This window comes from Ahaetulla prasina, chromosome 2 (assembly GCF_028640845.1).
Source record: "Ahaetulla prasina isolate Xishuangbanna chromosome 2, ASM2864084v1, whole genome shotgun sequence".
NCBI classification, from domain to species: domain Eukaryota; kingdom Metazoa; phylum Chordata; class Lepidosauria; order Squamata; family Colubridae; genus Ahaetulla; species Ahaetulla prasina.
In genome coordinates, this window is record NC_080540.1 from 284,473,475 (window position 1) to 284,492,157 (window position 18,683).

Genomic DNA, 18,683 nt, shown 5'->3' on the forward strand with positions numbered 1-18,683 from the left:
CCTTTTTGCCATCGCGTGCCAGGATAAAGGTGGGTGGGGATTTATTTTATGCATCCCGCCCTGCGCACGCAACCTCCCTCCCTCCCGCTCCTGGCACGCGATGGCCCGGTAGGCCCGTTTTTCTTTCTCATCTGGCTCCAGGTCCTCTCTATGGACCTGGGGAGGGTGAAAACAGCCTTTCCCCACCCCTCTCGGAGGCCCGAAACGACCCATTTCCCAACTTCCGGTTGGACAGGAAGTGATGTTTTTTGCTGTCCCCAGCCTCCAGAGTCGCTCTAGGAGTCTCTAGAGGCTGGGGACAGCAAAAAACGTCACTTTCTGTCCAACCGGAAGTTGGGAAACAGGCTGTTTTGGGCCTCCAGAGGGCCTGGGGAAGGCAGTATTTGCCCTCCCTAGATGCATAGAGAGGATCTGGAGCAGGGGTAAAATCTAAAAATTTTCTCTACCAGTTCTGCGGGCGTGGCTTAATTGGTGGGCGTGGCTTGGTGATCAGATGACTGGGTGGGCGTGGCCAATAACAATAAATAATAAAAATAATTAACAAACTATAAAAAACAATAAGAGGTACCAAAAACCAACTTTCACACTTTATACACACACAACACAACACAACTGACTCACACACAATGTAAAAGCAGCTGTACTTCACATTTCACAGCCACAAAAAGCTCAAAAACCAACTTTCACACTTTACACACACACAACTGACACACACACACACACACACACACACAAAATGCCACATACAGCTTTCTGAGATTTTGTGTGCTTGTGTAGTTAGAGTGAAACACTACAGAAACACACCAAATCTCAGAAAGCTGCACAAATATTTTATTTTATTATTTTTGTTATTTTATTTTATTGTGGACTTCAAATCCCAGAGTTCCTCAGCCAGCCAACCCAGCCAGCATTAGTTGATCACTGAGGAAATGGATTAGCTAAGCAATTGATTCTGTCTGGCTGAAAGTGAAACTGGGGTTTTCGGGCTGGAAAAAAAGCCATGCGTTCATCAGTAATCAGGTAAGTGCCTTAGAATCTCTACTCTTACTTGTAGAAAACATGTTTTCTACAAGTAAGAGTACAAGTAAGGTTCTGCTGATGAGGAACTGAGGTGAGATCGCCAGAGGAGACTTTAATTTTTTTTTTTTAAGTTTAAAGTCTCTGCCATCTCAGCTGAGGGACGGGATCCTCAAAGGCTTTTTTTTACTTTTAAAGGCATGTTTCAGCTGAAGCAAAACCGGCTTTTAAAAGTAAAAAAAAAACAAAAAACCCTCTGCTGATGGTGCGGCTCAGCAGAGGCAGGGGGCGGGGCCAGGGATTTTTGCTACCGGTCCTCCGAACCAGCAGCCATCGCTACCGGATCGCGCGAGCCGGTCCGAACCCGGAGCATTTCACCCCTGATCTGGAGCCAGGTGAGAAAGAAAAATGGGCCTTCCCCACCCCCCGCAGGGCCTCTGGAGGCAAGAAACAGCCTGTTTCCCTACTTCTAGTGGGCCCAGAAGGTCTGAAAATCAGCTGGCTGGCGTGCGCATGCGCGCTGGAGCTGAGCCGGTGTGCCCACTGATATGGCCTACGCGTGCCATAGGTTCGCCATCACAGGTATAGAGTCTCCTGCTTGGGCGGTGTGTTGGACTAGAACACTTCCAAGACTTTCAAAGTCCCTTCCAATTCTGCTTTTCTGTATTCTATTGCTTTCTGTTATTGATTTCTTTTTTATACATTGCACAAAAAACACTTAAACATTCATTAGCATTAACAATGATGCATTCATAATGTTCTATCTACCCAATCAACTTTTATACGGGCTCTTATAAAAAATCTATAACAAAAAATAATAATAATAAATTCCAGAGATGTTCCTTTGAGGCTGAAGAAAACTAATCTTTTCCACAATACTTTCCATTGGGTGAAACACAACATGGAAACATTCATTTCTAAATGAAAAACTAAGATTTTCTAGAAAACAATACAACACAAGCTAAAATTAATACTAATAATGATGAAAATATAATTGTTCTTTGCTTAAGAAATAACATTGTACCTAACACTTCAGCAACGTTTTATTTTCTAAGATATAAAAGTTTGGTGTGGATAAACTATAGTTAGATTCATAGTCTATGACTAGTGGAAACTTAATAATTCAAGTCCTAATCAAGGATATAATCAAGGATATAAATTAATACTAATAATGATGAAAATATAATTTTCTTTGCTTAAGAAATAACATTGTACCTAACACTTCAGCAACGTTTTATTTTCTAAGATATAAAAGTTTGGTATGGATAAACTATAGTTAGATTCATAGTCTATGACTAGTGGAAACTTAATAATTCAAGTCCTAATCAAGGATATAATCAAGGATATAAAGTCCTAATCGCGGCTCCCATGTAACATCACTTCTGCGTAGTCTGCACTGGCTTCCTGTGGTCTTTCGGGTGCGCTTCAAGATTCTGGTTACCACCTTTAAAGCGCTCCATGGCTTAGGACCCGGATACTTACGAGACCGCCTGCTGTTACCCTATGCCTCCCACCGACCCGTACGCTCTCACAGAGAAGGTCTCCTCAGGGTGCCGTCCGCCAAACAGTGTCAGCTGGCGACCCCCAGGAGTAGGGCCTTCTCTGTTGGAGCATCGACGCTCTGGAATGAACTTCCCCCTGGCCTACGTCAAGTGCCTGATCTTCGGACCTTCCGTCGTGAGCTAAAAACATACTTATTTATTCAAGCGGGACTGGCATAATGGTTTTAATAGTTTTAATTTAAAACTGGGGTTTTTATTGGGTTTTTTAAAATCTTTTATAATTTTAAATTTAAACTTTTAATTATCAGCCTTTTGTAATTTGCTAGGTTTTAATTGTTGGTTTTAATTGTATATGTATTGTGTTTTATCTTTGGCTGTACACCGCCCTGAGTCCTTCGGGAGAAGGGCGGTATAATAATAATAATAATAATAATAATAATAATAATAATAATAATAATAATAATAATAATAATAATAATAATAATAATAATAATGGATCTAAGAATATGGACAGTTCCAAGCGGGATGGATTTTTGTGAAATTAAGATGTTCATCAGATAAATTTAATATTTCTAGATATCAAGGAAGTTCTTTAGGTATTATTCAATTAGGTAGGGTGTCAAACTCACGTCGTCATGTGACATATCGGGACTTTTTCCCCCTTCGCTAAACCAGGCGTAGGTGTGGCCAGTGTGTGACGCATCCGGCCCGCGAGCGGGGAGTTTGACAGTCCTGCTCTGAGGGCTCCAATTATGACTGGTATAACAACATCCCCCCCATAGGAACAGGGACATTTTTTCCCTCCTGCCATCACTCTACTGAACACCTAATTCTCACGGTGCTGTCTAATGTCTGTATGTATTTACTCATGCAGTATGGATATAGTATTATCATTTATCCTTATTAACTTCTTTACTCCCTCCTCTCAGAGGTGGGTTTCAGCAGGTTCTGACCAGTTCTGGAGAACTGGTAGCGGAAATTTTGAGTAGTTTGGAGAACCGGTAGTAAAAATTCTGACTGGCCCAGCCCCCATCTATTCTCTGCCTCCCAAGTCCCAGCTGATCCGGAGGAAATGGGGATTTTGCAATAACCTTCCCCTGGAGTGGGGAGGGAATGGAGATTTTACAGTATCCTTCCCTTGATACGCCCACCAAGCCATGCCACGCCCACCAAGCCACACCTAAGGAACTGGTAGTAAATATTTTTGAAATCCACCACTGCCTCCTCTTATTGGTATTATGATGGTGATGATGATTATCATTATTCTGTTGCTTTGCATGTACAGTGAGAACTTGTGCACCAGAAACAAATTGCTTGTGTGTCTAATCACACTTGATGAAAAAAAAAAGAAATATTCAAGTATTCATTCAACTTCAATCTGAAAGTTATTATTAGTATTAGTATTATTAGTATTTGGCAAGCTGTTACAAATCTAGCTTGAGGTATGAATTCAGAACAAAGCAGATTAGAGGATGGGGAATTATCCTAAAATATCCAGAATGTTATATAGCCTTTTGAACTTCTAATCACTTGTTGTTATTGAGTAGCCAAACACAGATTAAGTTTTCCAAAACCCTTACATTTTACAACGCTGTTGAAGGAACTTTGAAATCTTGGTTTAAGGAAACAGCGATAGCAAACAAAGACCACCAAAAGCGGGCAACTATATCGAAGACAATGTCATTCAGTTTTCTTTCTTTTGCAAACGGCCTTTATTCAGCAATGGAAGCTGTCAGACACAACGATAATGCTGATGAAAGAAAAAGCCTGTGGTTTCTGACAGCAGCAGTGAACTCTGACCCTGGAGGACCATAAAGAAGCCAACTTGGGCCATTTTACACGAATGGAGCAGAGTGATTTACGTGGAGTAGTTTAAGTTTCAAGAGACAGATAACATCTTACAAAAAGCCACAGAAATTATGGCAAGAGCCTTCTAAGCACAATTTTAAAGAAGGCAAGGCATCAGAGCATAGTGGGGGTTTTCAAGGATGTGTAACTGGATGCTAATATAAGTGCTAATCTACTGCTTCTCAGAGCCTGGAGCTCACCTATTCCCAGACCAAAATAATTTGGAAAAGCCAGAATAATGTTTAGGATATTAGCAAACACAGGTGTGAACACAAACGCTTAACGATTTAATGTGCAAGAGAAATAATGTTGTAAGCAGCTCTGCAACTAATTCCTTCCCTAATCAAAAGCTAGCCAAACCGATTTGTGTCTTGATGTCACAACAGTCACCATTTCTCCACTCAACGTGATGAGGCATGGCTGGCAGCTAGGAGGTGTAACATCGGAAATAGGGAGTGAACATTTTTAGTTGGAAATCTGATTTTTAAAATCATATTTTTATCATATTAAGGGGCGTGCATAAGAGCACCAGCGTGCCTACCGTTCCTGTCCTAATGTTCCCTTTAGTTGCATTCATTTTATGTATTCATTTCATGCTTATACTTATATATTATTTAATATGTATTTGACAAAATAAATAAATAAATAAATAAATAAATATTATATATGATCATATTGCATAGGTGCTGGAGCAGTGGTTAGAATGCAGTACTGCAAGCTGACTCTGCTGACTGCCAGCAGTTCGATCCTCATCGGCTCAAGGCTGACTCAGCCTTCCATCCTTCTGAGGTCAGTAAAATGAGGAGTCAGATTGTTGGGGACGATAGGCTGACTCTTAGAGAGGGCTGTAAAAACACTGTGAAGCGGTATATAAGTCTAAGTGATGTTGCATACAGATGGTCCTCAGCATACGGCTGGTTACTTAGCGACCACTTGAAGTTACGACCGATCTGAAAAAGGGGACTGATGACCCAGACCTGAAGTTCTGATGTTCGCCTCCCCCTGTAGTCATGTGACCACACTTTGGGCACTCGGTATTTATTTCTGGTTTTCAGCAAAACAACAGCTGTCGCTGAACAATGGATTCACACTGACAACCACTGCATTTGCTTAATATGTTTAGGAGTCCTGTACAAATAAAAATATCATGGACATCTAAAAAGGAAACAGTGATTTCAATGACATTGGGAAAAGTTGGGAAAAATATAGGCAGTTGATATAGGCCTCTATATAAATAAGGAATAGAAGGTATCCATGTATGGTGCAAAGCTTGACAAGCCAACTTCATAGCTGCCAAAAACCATCACTCTGAACAGTATTCTTCACCAGAAGTTTAGAGTTGCGGTAAGTATGGGGAAGGGTTGATGCTTTGCTGTATCTATGACCTACTGAAGAGATATAAACTTGAATTTGGGAGCTTAGTCAAGCTCATTGTTGGCTTTTGCTACTGATGCTGCAGCTATATTTCAGCTGTTTCATCTCCTCAAACAAAACAAAGCAGTAAACAATACTTAGGATTGGTAACTGGAAAAATCCAAACTTAACCAGCTCCGTATTAAAACTTAACTAACTTAACAAACTTAACTAACCTCCATATTCCAGAAATCTACCATGTGCGAAACAGAAATGCCTATCAAATTGTCAGGAAAATCCCCAACCACCTTCTAAGAACTCTCTGGATCTACCAAGTATGTCTCACAAATGTAAAATATACATTTTAAAATAAAATGGAATAAATAAATGTAACTTTTATAGGTCAAATCAATTTATTATACATATTTTAACGATAAGAAACAGATAAAAAGAGAATATTGCAATAGGCTTCTCAGAGCCCGAGAAAATATTGGTAGCTGCAAAATATTACAAGGGCAGGACCACCCTTATCAACTGGGCGTAAGCAAAAAGTTAAGTAATATCCACATAACAAATTTAAAAAGGATACCAAAGTAAGTATGTCCACTTGCCAAAGCTTCTCTAATTCCATTTTTCCTTTCAATAAATCTGATTACAGACAACTGTGAAAATTTTGCTTTCTCTTGGTAACAGAATGGGCAAATATTTTATTTCTCAGGCCTCAAGGAGCAAAGCAAGATAAAAGCAAACACAGTTCTTGGTTCCATTGAATGGATACAACTGCTGACCATGAATGAATTTGGAGAATAACTTAAGACAGGCTCACAACCTACCTTAGAAACAGCGTGGATTAAGCTCCTTAAGGAATATGGAGTACGCCACGGAAAGCACTGGGTTTTTTTTTTCACTATCCACCATCAGTGCAAAATCAAAGTCAATGCCTTTTTGTTTACCACATTAACATTACATTACTTATGGGCTCCAAATGTCCATTTTTCAAACGTGTGACATTCTTGCGCAGCCTTATTTCAATCAATACATGGACTGCTTTTTCATAAAAAAGGGGAAAAAAGCCCCTGTTCATATGTTCAAAATTCACAGGATGGAATATAATGCAGTGCTAATGAGCCTTGCTAACTCAAAAGGGTTGCTCTCTTTTGCAGGCTTCCCTGCAGCCTTGAAACCTGCTTTAGAAAATTGAGAGATTTTCGAAGAGATGTTGTGGTTTGTATACAAGTGTGTGTGTGTGCATGCACACACACACACATTGTTTTAGGGATGTAAAGTGTGTGTGTGTGTGTGGAGTTGAGGAGTGAAAAAATTATCCTCTCCCATCTCATCAGTAGAAACTGCTTCTACTAACAAAAGCATACCAGTGGATTATATCTCCTAATATTATAACCATCAACCTAAGAATCTGTTCAGAGAACAAGCGCCTTGCTTTCATGAAACATTTTATGTGGCCTTGCTTCTTTATCTGGCTAAATACTGTTTTTGGACTTCCTATAAAACTGTCCCTTCTTTGGTTCCCTAAAGCAAAGTGGAATATTGACTAGTCCTATTACGAATCTCTGAGCTGATTTCAGAAAGCAAGCAATTGCACATAAATGGGATTAGGAGACCAATACTTAGGTCAGTCCTGACTAAATGCTCATCCAAACCTTTCTGGGGTGAAAGCGCATATTACATTATTAATGGACCTTTAGAAGCGTGCTTATGTTGTAGGAAACTGGCCACTTTTTTGCTGACATGATCATCTCTTCTATGCTACACTTAAATTGCGCCTAAAATGCTACGTAGTGATTAAAAGACAGTTCTTGCCCCAGACACAACCTGAAAAAGAAATGTTGTAAAAAGAAGAGAGAAAGGCTGAGTCAGCAGTATATATATTCTGCCCTAAAGAGAGGGTCAGGTTGGGTTCCCTTTGCCATAAAACAGGGGTCTCCAATCCCTCGGCCACGGCCCGGTACTGGGCTGCAGCCTGTTCAGAACTGGCAGGCAAGCCCATACGCGCAGTTCCATTTGCGCAAGCCGTCGGCACTCTCGCGCATGCACGAGTGTGTTCACCGCTCACGTGAGTCTATGCACCTGCTGCTCGCAGGAAACCAGTTCCTCTCCCCTCCCTCAGTCTGCAAATTTGGAAAGGGTTGGGGACCACTACCATAAAACCCTTTCTTGAAATGCATAGCATATTTTGGCTGTTAGGGGTGGGGGTGGGAAACAAACCTAGAATACCTCCGTCAACTTTGCGGACCTGTGAGAAGTTTGACAGGGCCTAAAACAACATTAGGGACACGGTGGCTCAGTGGCTGAGATGCTGAGCTTGTCGATCAAAAGGTCAGCAGTTCAGCAGTTCGAATCCCTAGCGCCGCGTAACGGGGTGAGCTCCCATTACTTGTCCCAGCTTCTGCCAACCCAGCAGTTTGAAAGCACGTAAAAAATGCAAGTAGAAAAATAGGGACCACCTTTGGTGGGAAGGTAACAGTGTTCGTGCGCCTTTGGTGTTTAGTCATGCTGGCCACATGACCATGGAGATGTCTTCGGACAGCACTGGCTCTTCGGTTTTGAAATGGAGATGAGCACCGCCCCCTAGAGTCGGGAACGACTAGCACATATGTGCAAGGGGAACCTTTACTTTTATCTTTACCTTTAAAGCAACACTGCTGTTTTATGTTCACATGAACATCCAGAAGTTTGATTACATTCGATATGTAGAAGGGAGAGGCAGTTTGTAGTATATATCCGTTTATCGTCTAAAGCAGGACTCCTCCTGTGATACCACAAGCTCTTAAAATGATAAATGAATTTCTCCAACCGCCCCATGAACCAAAACTCAACAATAAATAATAAATATGTGATAAATAAAACTGCTATGACGGGGAGACGGTTTTGATAGATGGATAGATCCAAGGTTTAGCTATCATTCAAAGTTTGCTTTGGGCTTTTCTACTTGCTTTGCCCTCCCAAGCCTGCTCTGGAAATTGTTCAAAGGGGTAGCAAGTTTTGACAGCACTCCTAACCCTGTAAAGATGAATGAAATTGTAAAAGGATTTTAAAACACATCCCCTCACCCCAGTTATCTGATGGTCTATCTACCTCCCACTGTTTCTGCCCATCTTGTAAGATGTAGATCTACATCTTACATCCCTCCAAGACTGCGTGGCTGTGGATGCCGGGGTCCCGGTACAGTCAGCTGGTTCCATCGCTGACTGTTGGAGCCGAGTCATTGGCCCCTATGGAGAGAGTCCGCAACTTGGGCATTCTCCTGGATGCTCGGCTGTCTTTAGAAGAACATATGACAGCCGTCGCCAGGGGAGCTTTTTATCAGGTACGCCTGATACGCCAGTTGCACCCCTTCATAGACCGGGATTCCTTGTGCATGGTCACTCATGCCCTCGTCACTTCCCGCCTGGACTACTGTAATGCTCTCTACATGGGGCTTCCCTTGAAGGGCACCCGGAGGCTCCAACTGCTCCAGAATGCGGTTGCATGGGTGATAGAGGGAACTACTCGGGGTTCCCATATAACACCCCTCCTGCGCAGGCTGCACTGGTTGCTGGTGGTCTTCCGGGTGCAATTCAAAGTGTTGGTAACCACCTTTAAAGCGCTCCATGGCACAGGACCAGGCTATTTACGGGACCGCCTGCTACCACCAATAGCCTCCCATCGACCTGTGCGCTCCCACAGAGAGGGTCTCCTCAGGGTGCTGTCAGCCAAACAATGCCGGCTGGCGACCCCCAGGGGGAGAGCCTTCTCTGTGGGGGCACCCACCCTCTGGAATGAGCTTCCTCTGGGGCTACGACTACTCCCCGACTACTCCCCGACCTCTGATGCGAGCTCAAGACTTTTTTATTTCACCGCGCAGGGTTGGTCTAAGATACTATTGTTTTAAGTGGGGTTTTATCATTGCTCTTTGAATAATTTTTAATAGGTACAAGCCAAATTGAATTAGATTTTTATATTGTCTTTTAATTCTGTTGATAAATATTGTTTTTATATAGGCTGTAAATCACCCTGAGTCCTTCAGGAGAAGGGCGGTATAGAAATTTAAGAAAAACTAATACTAATACCTGGGTCCCTTTGATAAATATCATTTGGGGAACCTATGAAGTGTGTGTTGCAATACCTGCTCTCTGGAATCACCCTCCCCGCCCCCAAGATTCATGTGGCTCTCACCTTTTGGATGTTTATGAAACTGTTGAATCTCTCAGGCCTTGGGAAAAGTGGGCTGTGGAGCCCTCTTTAGCTATGTAGGCTTATGGTTGGATATATTGTTCTTCTGGTTATCCAAGATCTTTTTATTCATATTTATATATTTTGCTTTTCTTTTTTATCTGTAAGCGACCCAGAGCTGGTCATGAATTGGGCCACCCTTGAAATTGGATAAAATAAATAAATCCGTAGCTCATGACCCATCTATTTTAAGAAAGAACCTTTACTTTACAGGATAGACTGGCATCTTTTTTTTTTCATATATTACGTTATGTATTTATATATTTCATATATAAAAACAAATGTCGTGTGGAATTTTTTTAGAAAGTGTTATGGTCTGCCAGGTAAGGAACAATTATTTACTACTTATGAGATCTTTTTATCTTTTTATTTCTAGACTCCAAAATACTGATCAGGAAACATCCTACCACAACTGAATCTTTTTTTAAAAAAAAAAACATCTTCATCCTAGATCTTTATAAGAGCACAAGTTGACCAACTGATAACAGTTAAAATGGGAGATATGACACCCATGGTATGAATGGTCACCATAAAGTATCTAATGAGTGGCACAATTCTGATAGGTCTTTTATCATAAATTAGAACCTCGAGGATATTGACTTTCCAGTAGATCTGTGGCCAGAAGCTTCAAGGTCATCAATCATGGGAGCTCCTCCCTGTCACTTAGGACTCTAAATTACATGTACACACCTTATCTTTCCAGAAAGTGAGAGGTGGAACTGAGAAGGTTAAAAAAGAGAGATGATGCTATTATAGCTTTTTTTAGCTTCTCCTTGGAGAAGTGAAAGCTGAAGTTTGCCAGAGACTATGAAAACGCTGCTCATCAAGAGGAAAAAGCACTATGGTGAATCTAGGTGACAGAAGACAGAAGGGTTCAAAGCGGGAAAGAAAGTCTCAAAGACCTCGAGAAAGAGGTCTGCAGCTGTTCAGCAGTCTGGTGGCTGAAGGTTCAAAAGAGAAGAGCAGGGCTAAGAACAATAGAAGAAAAAAACATCTGCATGTGTTTACCTCTATATATCTCTGAGAAAGATGGAGTACGTAAATAACCCTAAAGTCCACTTAACTAATTGAAAATTAGAAGAACCCTGCCTAGGGGAAACCAGAACAAACAACTGTAAACCAAATAAGCACATTAAATGAGAGGGGAAACCAAAGTAAGAAAAAAAGATAGAGATAAACAGTGAAAGAAACACATTAGTTAAGGAAAGTACTGTAGAACAGAGTTCCTCAACCTTTCCAGCTTTGCGGATTGGCCGGGGGGGGGGAGGGAGCGGATGGTTCCGCGCGAGTGGCTGGGGGTTGGGGTTCCCTGTTGTGGAATCTTTAAACTAACAGAATATAGAATTTTGTAATAGAAACTTCCATTACATAACAACTTACACTGGGGTGTCAAATTGGCAACCCGTGGCCAGATGTGTCACATGCAGGCCAGCCCACCCAGCTCCGCGAATGGGAAAAACATAATGAAACGTCACATGATGGCAACGTGATGCAGTGTTTGACCCCCGTAGCTTACACAGTAAATCTTATTTCATAAGTAAGTCTATTTTGTGAATAAATTATTGCCCCACCCAGTTGATTTTTTTTGTTTGTTTTACATTTATACCCCGCCCTTCTCCGAAGACTCAGGGCGGCTTACAATGTATAAGGCAATAGTCTCATTCTATTTGTATATTTTTACAAAGTCAACTTGTATGCGTTCTCTGGTTTGTTGCCACCCCAGAAACATTTAAAACCATAACAAGATCCTATTTACCTCCTATCTGCCATCACAGGAATTAAGGTTGCAGAAAGTAAGAAGCTTTAGAGAGTTTTCCTAAACTTTCTGTTAACGGAGACAGGGAGAATACTTTATTTCTTACGCTAAGTATGAAGGGAGAGAGATGTATTTTCACAACGGCTTCTACTTTTGCATTCTAGACTTGGTTCACTCTTCAATATGGTACAAAATTACCTCAACTCTGCCAGCCAGAAGGGATATACAGATGCTTTATTAGCAAGGAATTTCAGAAGCTATCAAGAAGCCTAGATCAATACACAGTCTTGCACTAAATCCTCTTTCAACTATATTCTTGAACACTGGAAATGGATATTTTTTTCACCATTAGATGCATTCAAAAATAATTCATTTCTATTATATTTAGATTTCTGAACTTATAGTGATAATGTTATTTTGCCAAATATATAAAAGGCATTATTGAAAGTATAGGGTAAATCTGGATGGAGGAAATATCATGATGGTGTTACTGAAGTAGATTATTTTTTTAAAAGGAACAACGGCCTTCAGTGAGCAGGGATTTTAAGATGCATTTATATCACTCTCCACATGATCTGTGTGACACTAAAAGATCAGAATACAAAGCATGGCAAAGACAGATGTTCAAATTAGATTTCTGCTCATTGACAGAACTACAAACTATTTCAAGAATACCATAATGTACATTTTATACTGCTGATTGGAATTGCTGAAAAGCAGCCAAAATTTGGCGCAAGGTAAATATAATACATAGCACATCTAAACAACCCACTGTTTTGTTTTTTTTTTGCTGGTTGCACATGGGAAATCATGAATCTTTAGTAAATGAATGTAAGTAATTATGCAAAATCAAGGTATTTTATTTATATAAAAATAAAATAGACGTTTCTTTCATTTTACAGATGCAAAGAATCCAATGGAATACAGTTAGGTTCAAAATTCAAATAACTTTATTGTGGTCGTTAACCAGCAGAACAGTCTTGCATTTCAGAGTTAGAAATGCGAGACCAGCTGCTCTTATGCAGCTCAATCTTCTGGAAGACCATCCTTCCAGAAATATGGATGGGGCCTTCTCTCTTGGGCATTTGGAAAGCCCTTGAGATCTGAATTAAAGGTTATTGTTGTTGTGGGTCCTTTGTGATAGTGTTCTCTTATAGCTGCCAGGGTTGCTTTGTGTTTAATTTGTACCATTTGCCAATATTGTAAAGAAGGAATGAACCTTCATGAAGCACAGACTTGCTAAGATTTTATATCGTCTGGAAATAAGTTAGGCAAAAACTCCAAGATATTTCAGCGAAACTATGACAACAGAGGTTACAAAAATAATTATGCAAATATAGGACCAAAAGAAAAAGAGAGAAAGAGAGAGAGAGAAAGAGAGAGAGAGACAAAGATCTCTACCCAAATAAGGTAGATTTGTTTGTCAAGTTTTTATTTTCAATTATTTAACAACTATGATTTATTTATTTATAAGTTTATATACTTTATGTATAAATTTTATACACTGCTCAATTCCAACACAGAGGATGGGGTAGATGATGAGCCCAATTCAGTTCTGATAGTCAGAAGTTTTGAATTTTACCCTTTTTTCCTATTTTCATATCTGGTTCTGGCTGGCTGACTTAGCGAAATATACCAATATACAGATCCTACAAATCTGAGATCTGTCCTCCCATATTTTAGAGCACAGAATATTTAAATCTCTGGCCATACTGCTTCTTTAAGTTGAGGTCATTAAATCTGTCAACAAGAAGTAGTGATATAGTATTATAATCTCAGATTTTGACAATGTCAGTGACTTTTGACCTTTTCTTTTATTATGTGGTCAGCTGTGCTGACCAAAGAAAGCTGAAACTAATCTTTCAGACACAAAAGCTGCAAATAGTGCTTTTCTATGTCATGAGAAATGTAATTCAAATGCAGAATTCTCCTATATGCATTAAAAAAATACTATTAAAAAATTTAAAGTATATAAACAGTAGATTAAGACAAACATTGCTGCTTACTAGAATCATACTATTTCTTTATCTTATTTCAGGTAAGTTCATTCTAGGTGATATATTTCCTGTGTGCATTAACTAAGATAGAGCATATGACAGCTATTAGAACAACTGGATTACTAACTAGTTAATTTTAGTTACTGATAATGCTGCACTTCATTTTTCACATTTAAAACAAATATCAGGATATATAATTGTACGCTCTAAGTTATATATCCTGCATCAGATACACTTGTCCATATAACTTGAATGGTAGTCTCTTTCTACGGACAAAAGAATTTTCAAGGAATGGAAGTGGAACCGATTTGCTTTTATTTTAGTCATAAAAAAATGTTGACTGATTTGGTAAAAACTATGACACATTCTCATTGGGAAGTGAATCAATAGTTAATAGCGTGTAAAATATAGATATATAAATATAGAGAAATGGAATGAAAACACATTTCAACAGGATTATATTTATCAGTGCAATTATATTTGAAATAGTCTTTTGCTACTAATAGCCTGATCCTGAGAGAAACATTAGTAATCTATTAATAGTCCAATCTGAGACCAACATTATAAACATCTAACCAACGCTGAACATCTTACACTCTTTTTTTAAAAACAATAACGCAGTTATAAGTAAAAAATAAGAATGTCCAACACAGTGGCCATATTCTAAAAAATAATATACATAGATCAGAAATTACTACAGACTTATTAATTTATAATTTGGTTTCATGAATTTATATCTGACTTCATCCAGATCAGGCAGTTCTCAATAAACATATAAAATATAGAAAGCTGTCAAGTCCAAAACATAAACTTGCACAGTAATTATATAGCAGTATTGCTTTGAATGAATAGGAACCATCACTCAGTGATCACAAAATGTGGGAAATCATCAAAACACCAATGGATTTACTACCCCATGTTTTGTGGTGCAAATACTCAGTCTAACTACTAACTAAATCTTATTTCTTTTCAATAAGAATAAGATAAGATTTATAGTGATAATGGTTTCAATGTATATGCCTACATGATTTTTGTACTGTAATTTATATAGGCATCTAGTCAACAGAAATACAGTTGCCTTTGAAAATTTGCACAAAAATCTATATATAGCTCAATCAAATAACAAGGTCCAAGAGAGAGCATGTACAATCTTCTAATCTATCATTTTATTAGTTTTTAAAGAAATCTTGTAGTCATGTAAATTGGTAAGTAAATAACCTTTTATTTCAATACACCTGCTATGGATAGCTTAAACGAGAGGAAAAGCGACATGTGAAAGAAATGAGACATTTGACATATTCCTTTATAAATGCCATTATTCAGATTCTCTCCCTTTGGATAAAAAGGGAAAAAGTCATTAAGTTGCTGTCATATTCCTTCAAAGTGCATCCCTAACCAAAGTGAAGCTTTAATTGAACAAAACTTGATTTTCTCACAAATACTTTGCCTTTCCTTTTGTTAACTTTTCCATTGTGCAATAAGTACTTATTTTACTCCATAAAACAGTAGATGGGATCAACCTATTCTCCAAAGGACCTGAAGGCAAACAAGAAGCAATGGATGAAAGCTAATCAAGGAGAGAACCAACCTAGAATTAAGGAGAAATTTCCTGACACTGAGAACAATTAATCAGTTCCAGCACTGGAGGTTTTTAAAAAGAGATTGGACAACCATTTGTGTGAAATGGTTAGACTAGAAGAGCTCCAGGTCCTTCCAATTCTGTTATTCTGTTAAACACCATTTGCATTGCTTACAGAACCCCAAATAATTAATTGCAGTAACTATTCTCAAGAAAGAATTATTGTTTGAAATCTGTCATCAACATGAATATTCTCCATTTGCCCACCATATACTGTAATCCTTGACCTATGCCAAACTGCCTCTAATTAATTTATTCATTAATCTATCTTTCATATTTATATTTATATACCCTCACCTTCTGAATGTGATTCTGGGCAGCAGACAGTTAAAACTGATTACAAAAAAACAAGCACTAAAAATTATATTATAGTAAAAATCATAATAAATTATAACATAATAAATTTATTAGTATTATTAATAAAACTGGGTAAAAGTATCGTTGATACAGTACAGCCATCTCACCAGTTCTCCATTTATCCAGGTTGGCTTACACAAAAGCACCTACTTGGGCTATGACCCTTTGAGGAAATAAAACACTGAAAAAATAAACTGAACATACATCCATAGTTAATATTTATTATTTCAATAAATTCAGTAAGTTGTCTTATTGGATGAATATTTATACTTGGCGATTTTAATGTTTCTTATGCTTTAAGATGTCCACAGTTGCTCAAAATAAGATGGGTGGCAAAGAAATTTAATAAACAAATAAACAAATTTTGCATATTGTAATAATTTTTTGGAAATTTACAAGATTGCACATGCCATATTTGAGCAAAAAGAAAGCAGAGCCTAAGCAATAGAATAGAATAGAATAGAATAGAATAGAATAGAATAGAATAGAATAGAATAGAATAACAAAGTTGGAAGGGACCTTGGAGGCCTTCTAGTCCAACCCCCTGCTTAGGCAGGAAACCCTACACCACTTCAGAAAAACGGTTATCCAACATTTTCTTAAAAAATTCCAGTGTTGGAGCATTCACAACTTCTGGAGGCAAGTTGTTCCACTGATTAATTGTTCTAACTGTCAGGAAATTTCTCCTTAGTTCTAGATTGCTTCTCTCCTTGATTAGTTTCCATCCGTTGCTTCTTGTTCTGCCTTCAGGTGCTTTGGAGAATAGATTGACCCTGTCTTCTTTGTAGCAGCCATTAGACATTGCAACACTGCTATCATGTCTCTCCTAGTCCTTCTTTTCATTAAACTAGACATACCCAGTTCCTGCAACCATTTCTTCCTATGTTTTAGCCTCCAGTCCCCTAATCATCTTTGTTGCTCTTCTCTGCACTCTTTAGTTCTCAGCATCTTTTTTACATTGTGGTGACCAAAACTGAATGCAAATTAACAGAATGCAACTGACTCTTTGCAGTGATATGTTTATAAAGTGAAATACAACTAGATATATTAATTTCTGAAATAACTTCACAATAAAATTTCAGATGCAAATGCTTTATTGTAAAACATTGTTCAAAATGGAGAGATGTTGATGGCAAGTTGTGAAATACCACATCAAGAGCAGAGTGTCAGTGGGATTATACAGACGATGACACTTACCTGCTGAGATGTCCTCGTCAACCAGATCATGTTCTTCTTCTTGAATTTTGGCTTCAGGTCCTGATTGTTCGGGGGTAACATTAACGGTCTGAATGGTTTCTGCCGTCACTCCAGCTGAAACAACAAGACACAAAACACTAAACCCAGTTGTAATTTTCTCTGAATTAGAGAAAACATTTAAACTTTATATTATGCATTTATCACATTAAATAATCTGAGATGAGATTGGATAGCCTACAAAAATTAGTGAATTGATATCTCTTTGTCCAGGCTTTTCAGACTTTGACCAGAGTTCAAGATTTCTTGGGCTTCTGAACCTTGTCAAGATCTAATTAATAAACTTAGGAGTAATATAGAGCTAATGGCAAACAAAAATCGTACTTCCTGCTGGATGGATAAAGTTCTACCTTAAAAAGAGGCTCACATTTAAGAACAAGAAACTTTGTAACTGACAATTGCTTCATCCTTAGTGAAAAGCAGTCAAGATATAAAAGTACATTTGCCCTGTTGGTAACTTTGCTTCCCATCTGTTTGTTGTTCCTAACTTTTCCTTCTATCCATCTGTTCCCACCCTCTCTGCAGAAAAAGGCATCTGGTATGCTTATAAGAGCAGAGATCTTCAATTAGGGCAAGAGCATGCAAACTGCCCTGTATACCTAGGACACTGTATGGTAAATAAATGCACTTCAAAATAACATAACTATGCTTGTTGTTTATATTTTACTCCATTAGTGATTTAGTGGCATAGAAGGGGTGAGGTTCCTTTTTAAGAGTTTATTTTAAAGAAAAGAAAGGCTGTATAGAGATAATGCATATCTTCTAGATCAGTGGTAGTCAACATGGTCCCTACCGCCCACTAGTGGGCATTCCAGCTTTCATGGTGGGCGGTAGGGGTTTTGTCCAATACTGAAGCACTTTCCTTTTTTTTAATTTAATTGACTTTTTAAAAAAATTTCATAGCATTATTTAAAAACATTTTCAGTAGGTTTTCATAAAATTCCCCATGACAATTTAAATTTCTGAAAATATACTATTTGTATTGCCCGCGCATAAGTTTAGTTCACGTTACTTAAGTGAAACTAAATGGCGCTATAGTGCGACCGCAAATAAAAGAGCCTCGTCCCAGAATAGCTCGCGCATCTCCCCCCATACCACCCAGCTGTAACAGACAAGTAGCCAGCGCGCCCCCCCCACAAACCCAATCCACGATGCACGAAAGGCAAGCGCAGACGACGATACACAGCGCATTACTGTGGAACCGGTGGGCGGTTAGAAAATTTTACTACTGTGGTGTGTATAAAGAAGATATTTTCTGGAAGACTTGGAAACCATTTGTGGACTATGCGCTTGGAAAATTGGACGCTTCGGTACCTGTACCTCGAGAACGTGGATTTTGGCAATCATGAGGACATATCCGAAGACCCAAATCTTCCTTTTTTTTATGTATAGCACAAGGGTGCAATAATGTATTTTCTTTTTGGTTTGTTGGAAAAAAGTAAAAAAAAAAAAAAAAGAAAGAAAATTTTACTACTAAGAGAGATACAAAAGTGGGTGGTAGGTATAAAAAGGTTGACTACCCCGGTCTAGATTCAGCACCAAGGCAGACTGTCATATCTCCACTCTGAAAGCTAGAACTGGCAAGGCCAAAACCAAAGGCTTTCAAAACCATTTCAACAAAAATGAATAGGTGCCAACCACACCTTCCACTTAAAAAAGCCTGGTCAGAAAAAGAGATAAGATTTGAGCTTTCAGACTGCTATAGCCTGACTCTTACTGTGCATATG

At 38.7% G+C, this 18,683-nt stretch overlaps 1 protein-coding gene across 1 annotated transcript in view; it reads right to left on the reverse strand.

Moving 5' to 3' along the window:
- Positions 1 to 18,683, reverse strand: part of WDR7 (WD repeat domain 7) — a 261,730-nt gene that overhangs the window by 148,055 nt on the left and 94,992 nt on the right. Inside the window, exon 22 of the mRNA XM_058168102.1 lies at positions 16,900 to 17,013. Within this exon, the coding sequence (XP_058024085.1) occupies positions 16,900 to 17,013 (114 nt within the window). The remainder of the gene's footprint in view (positions 1 to 16,899; positions 17,014 to 18,683) is intronic.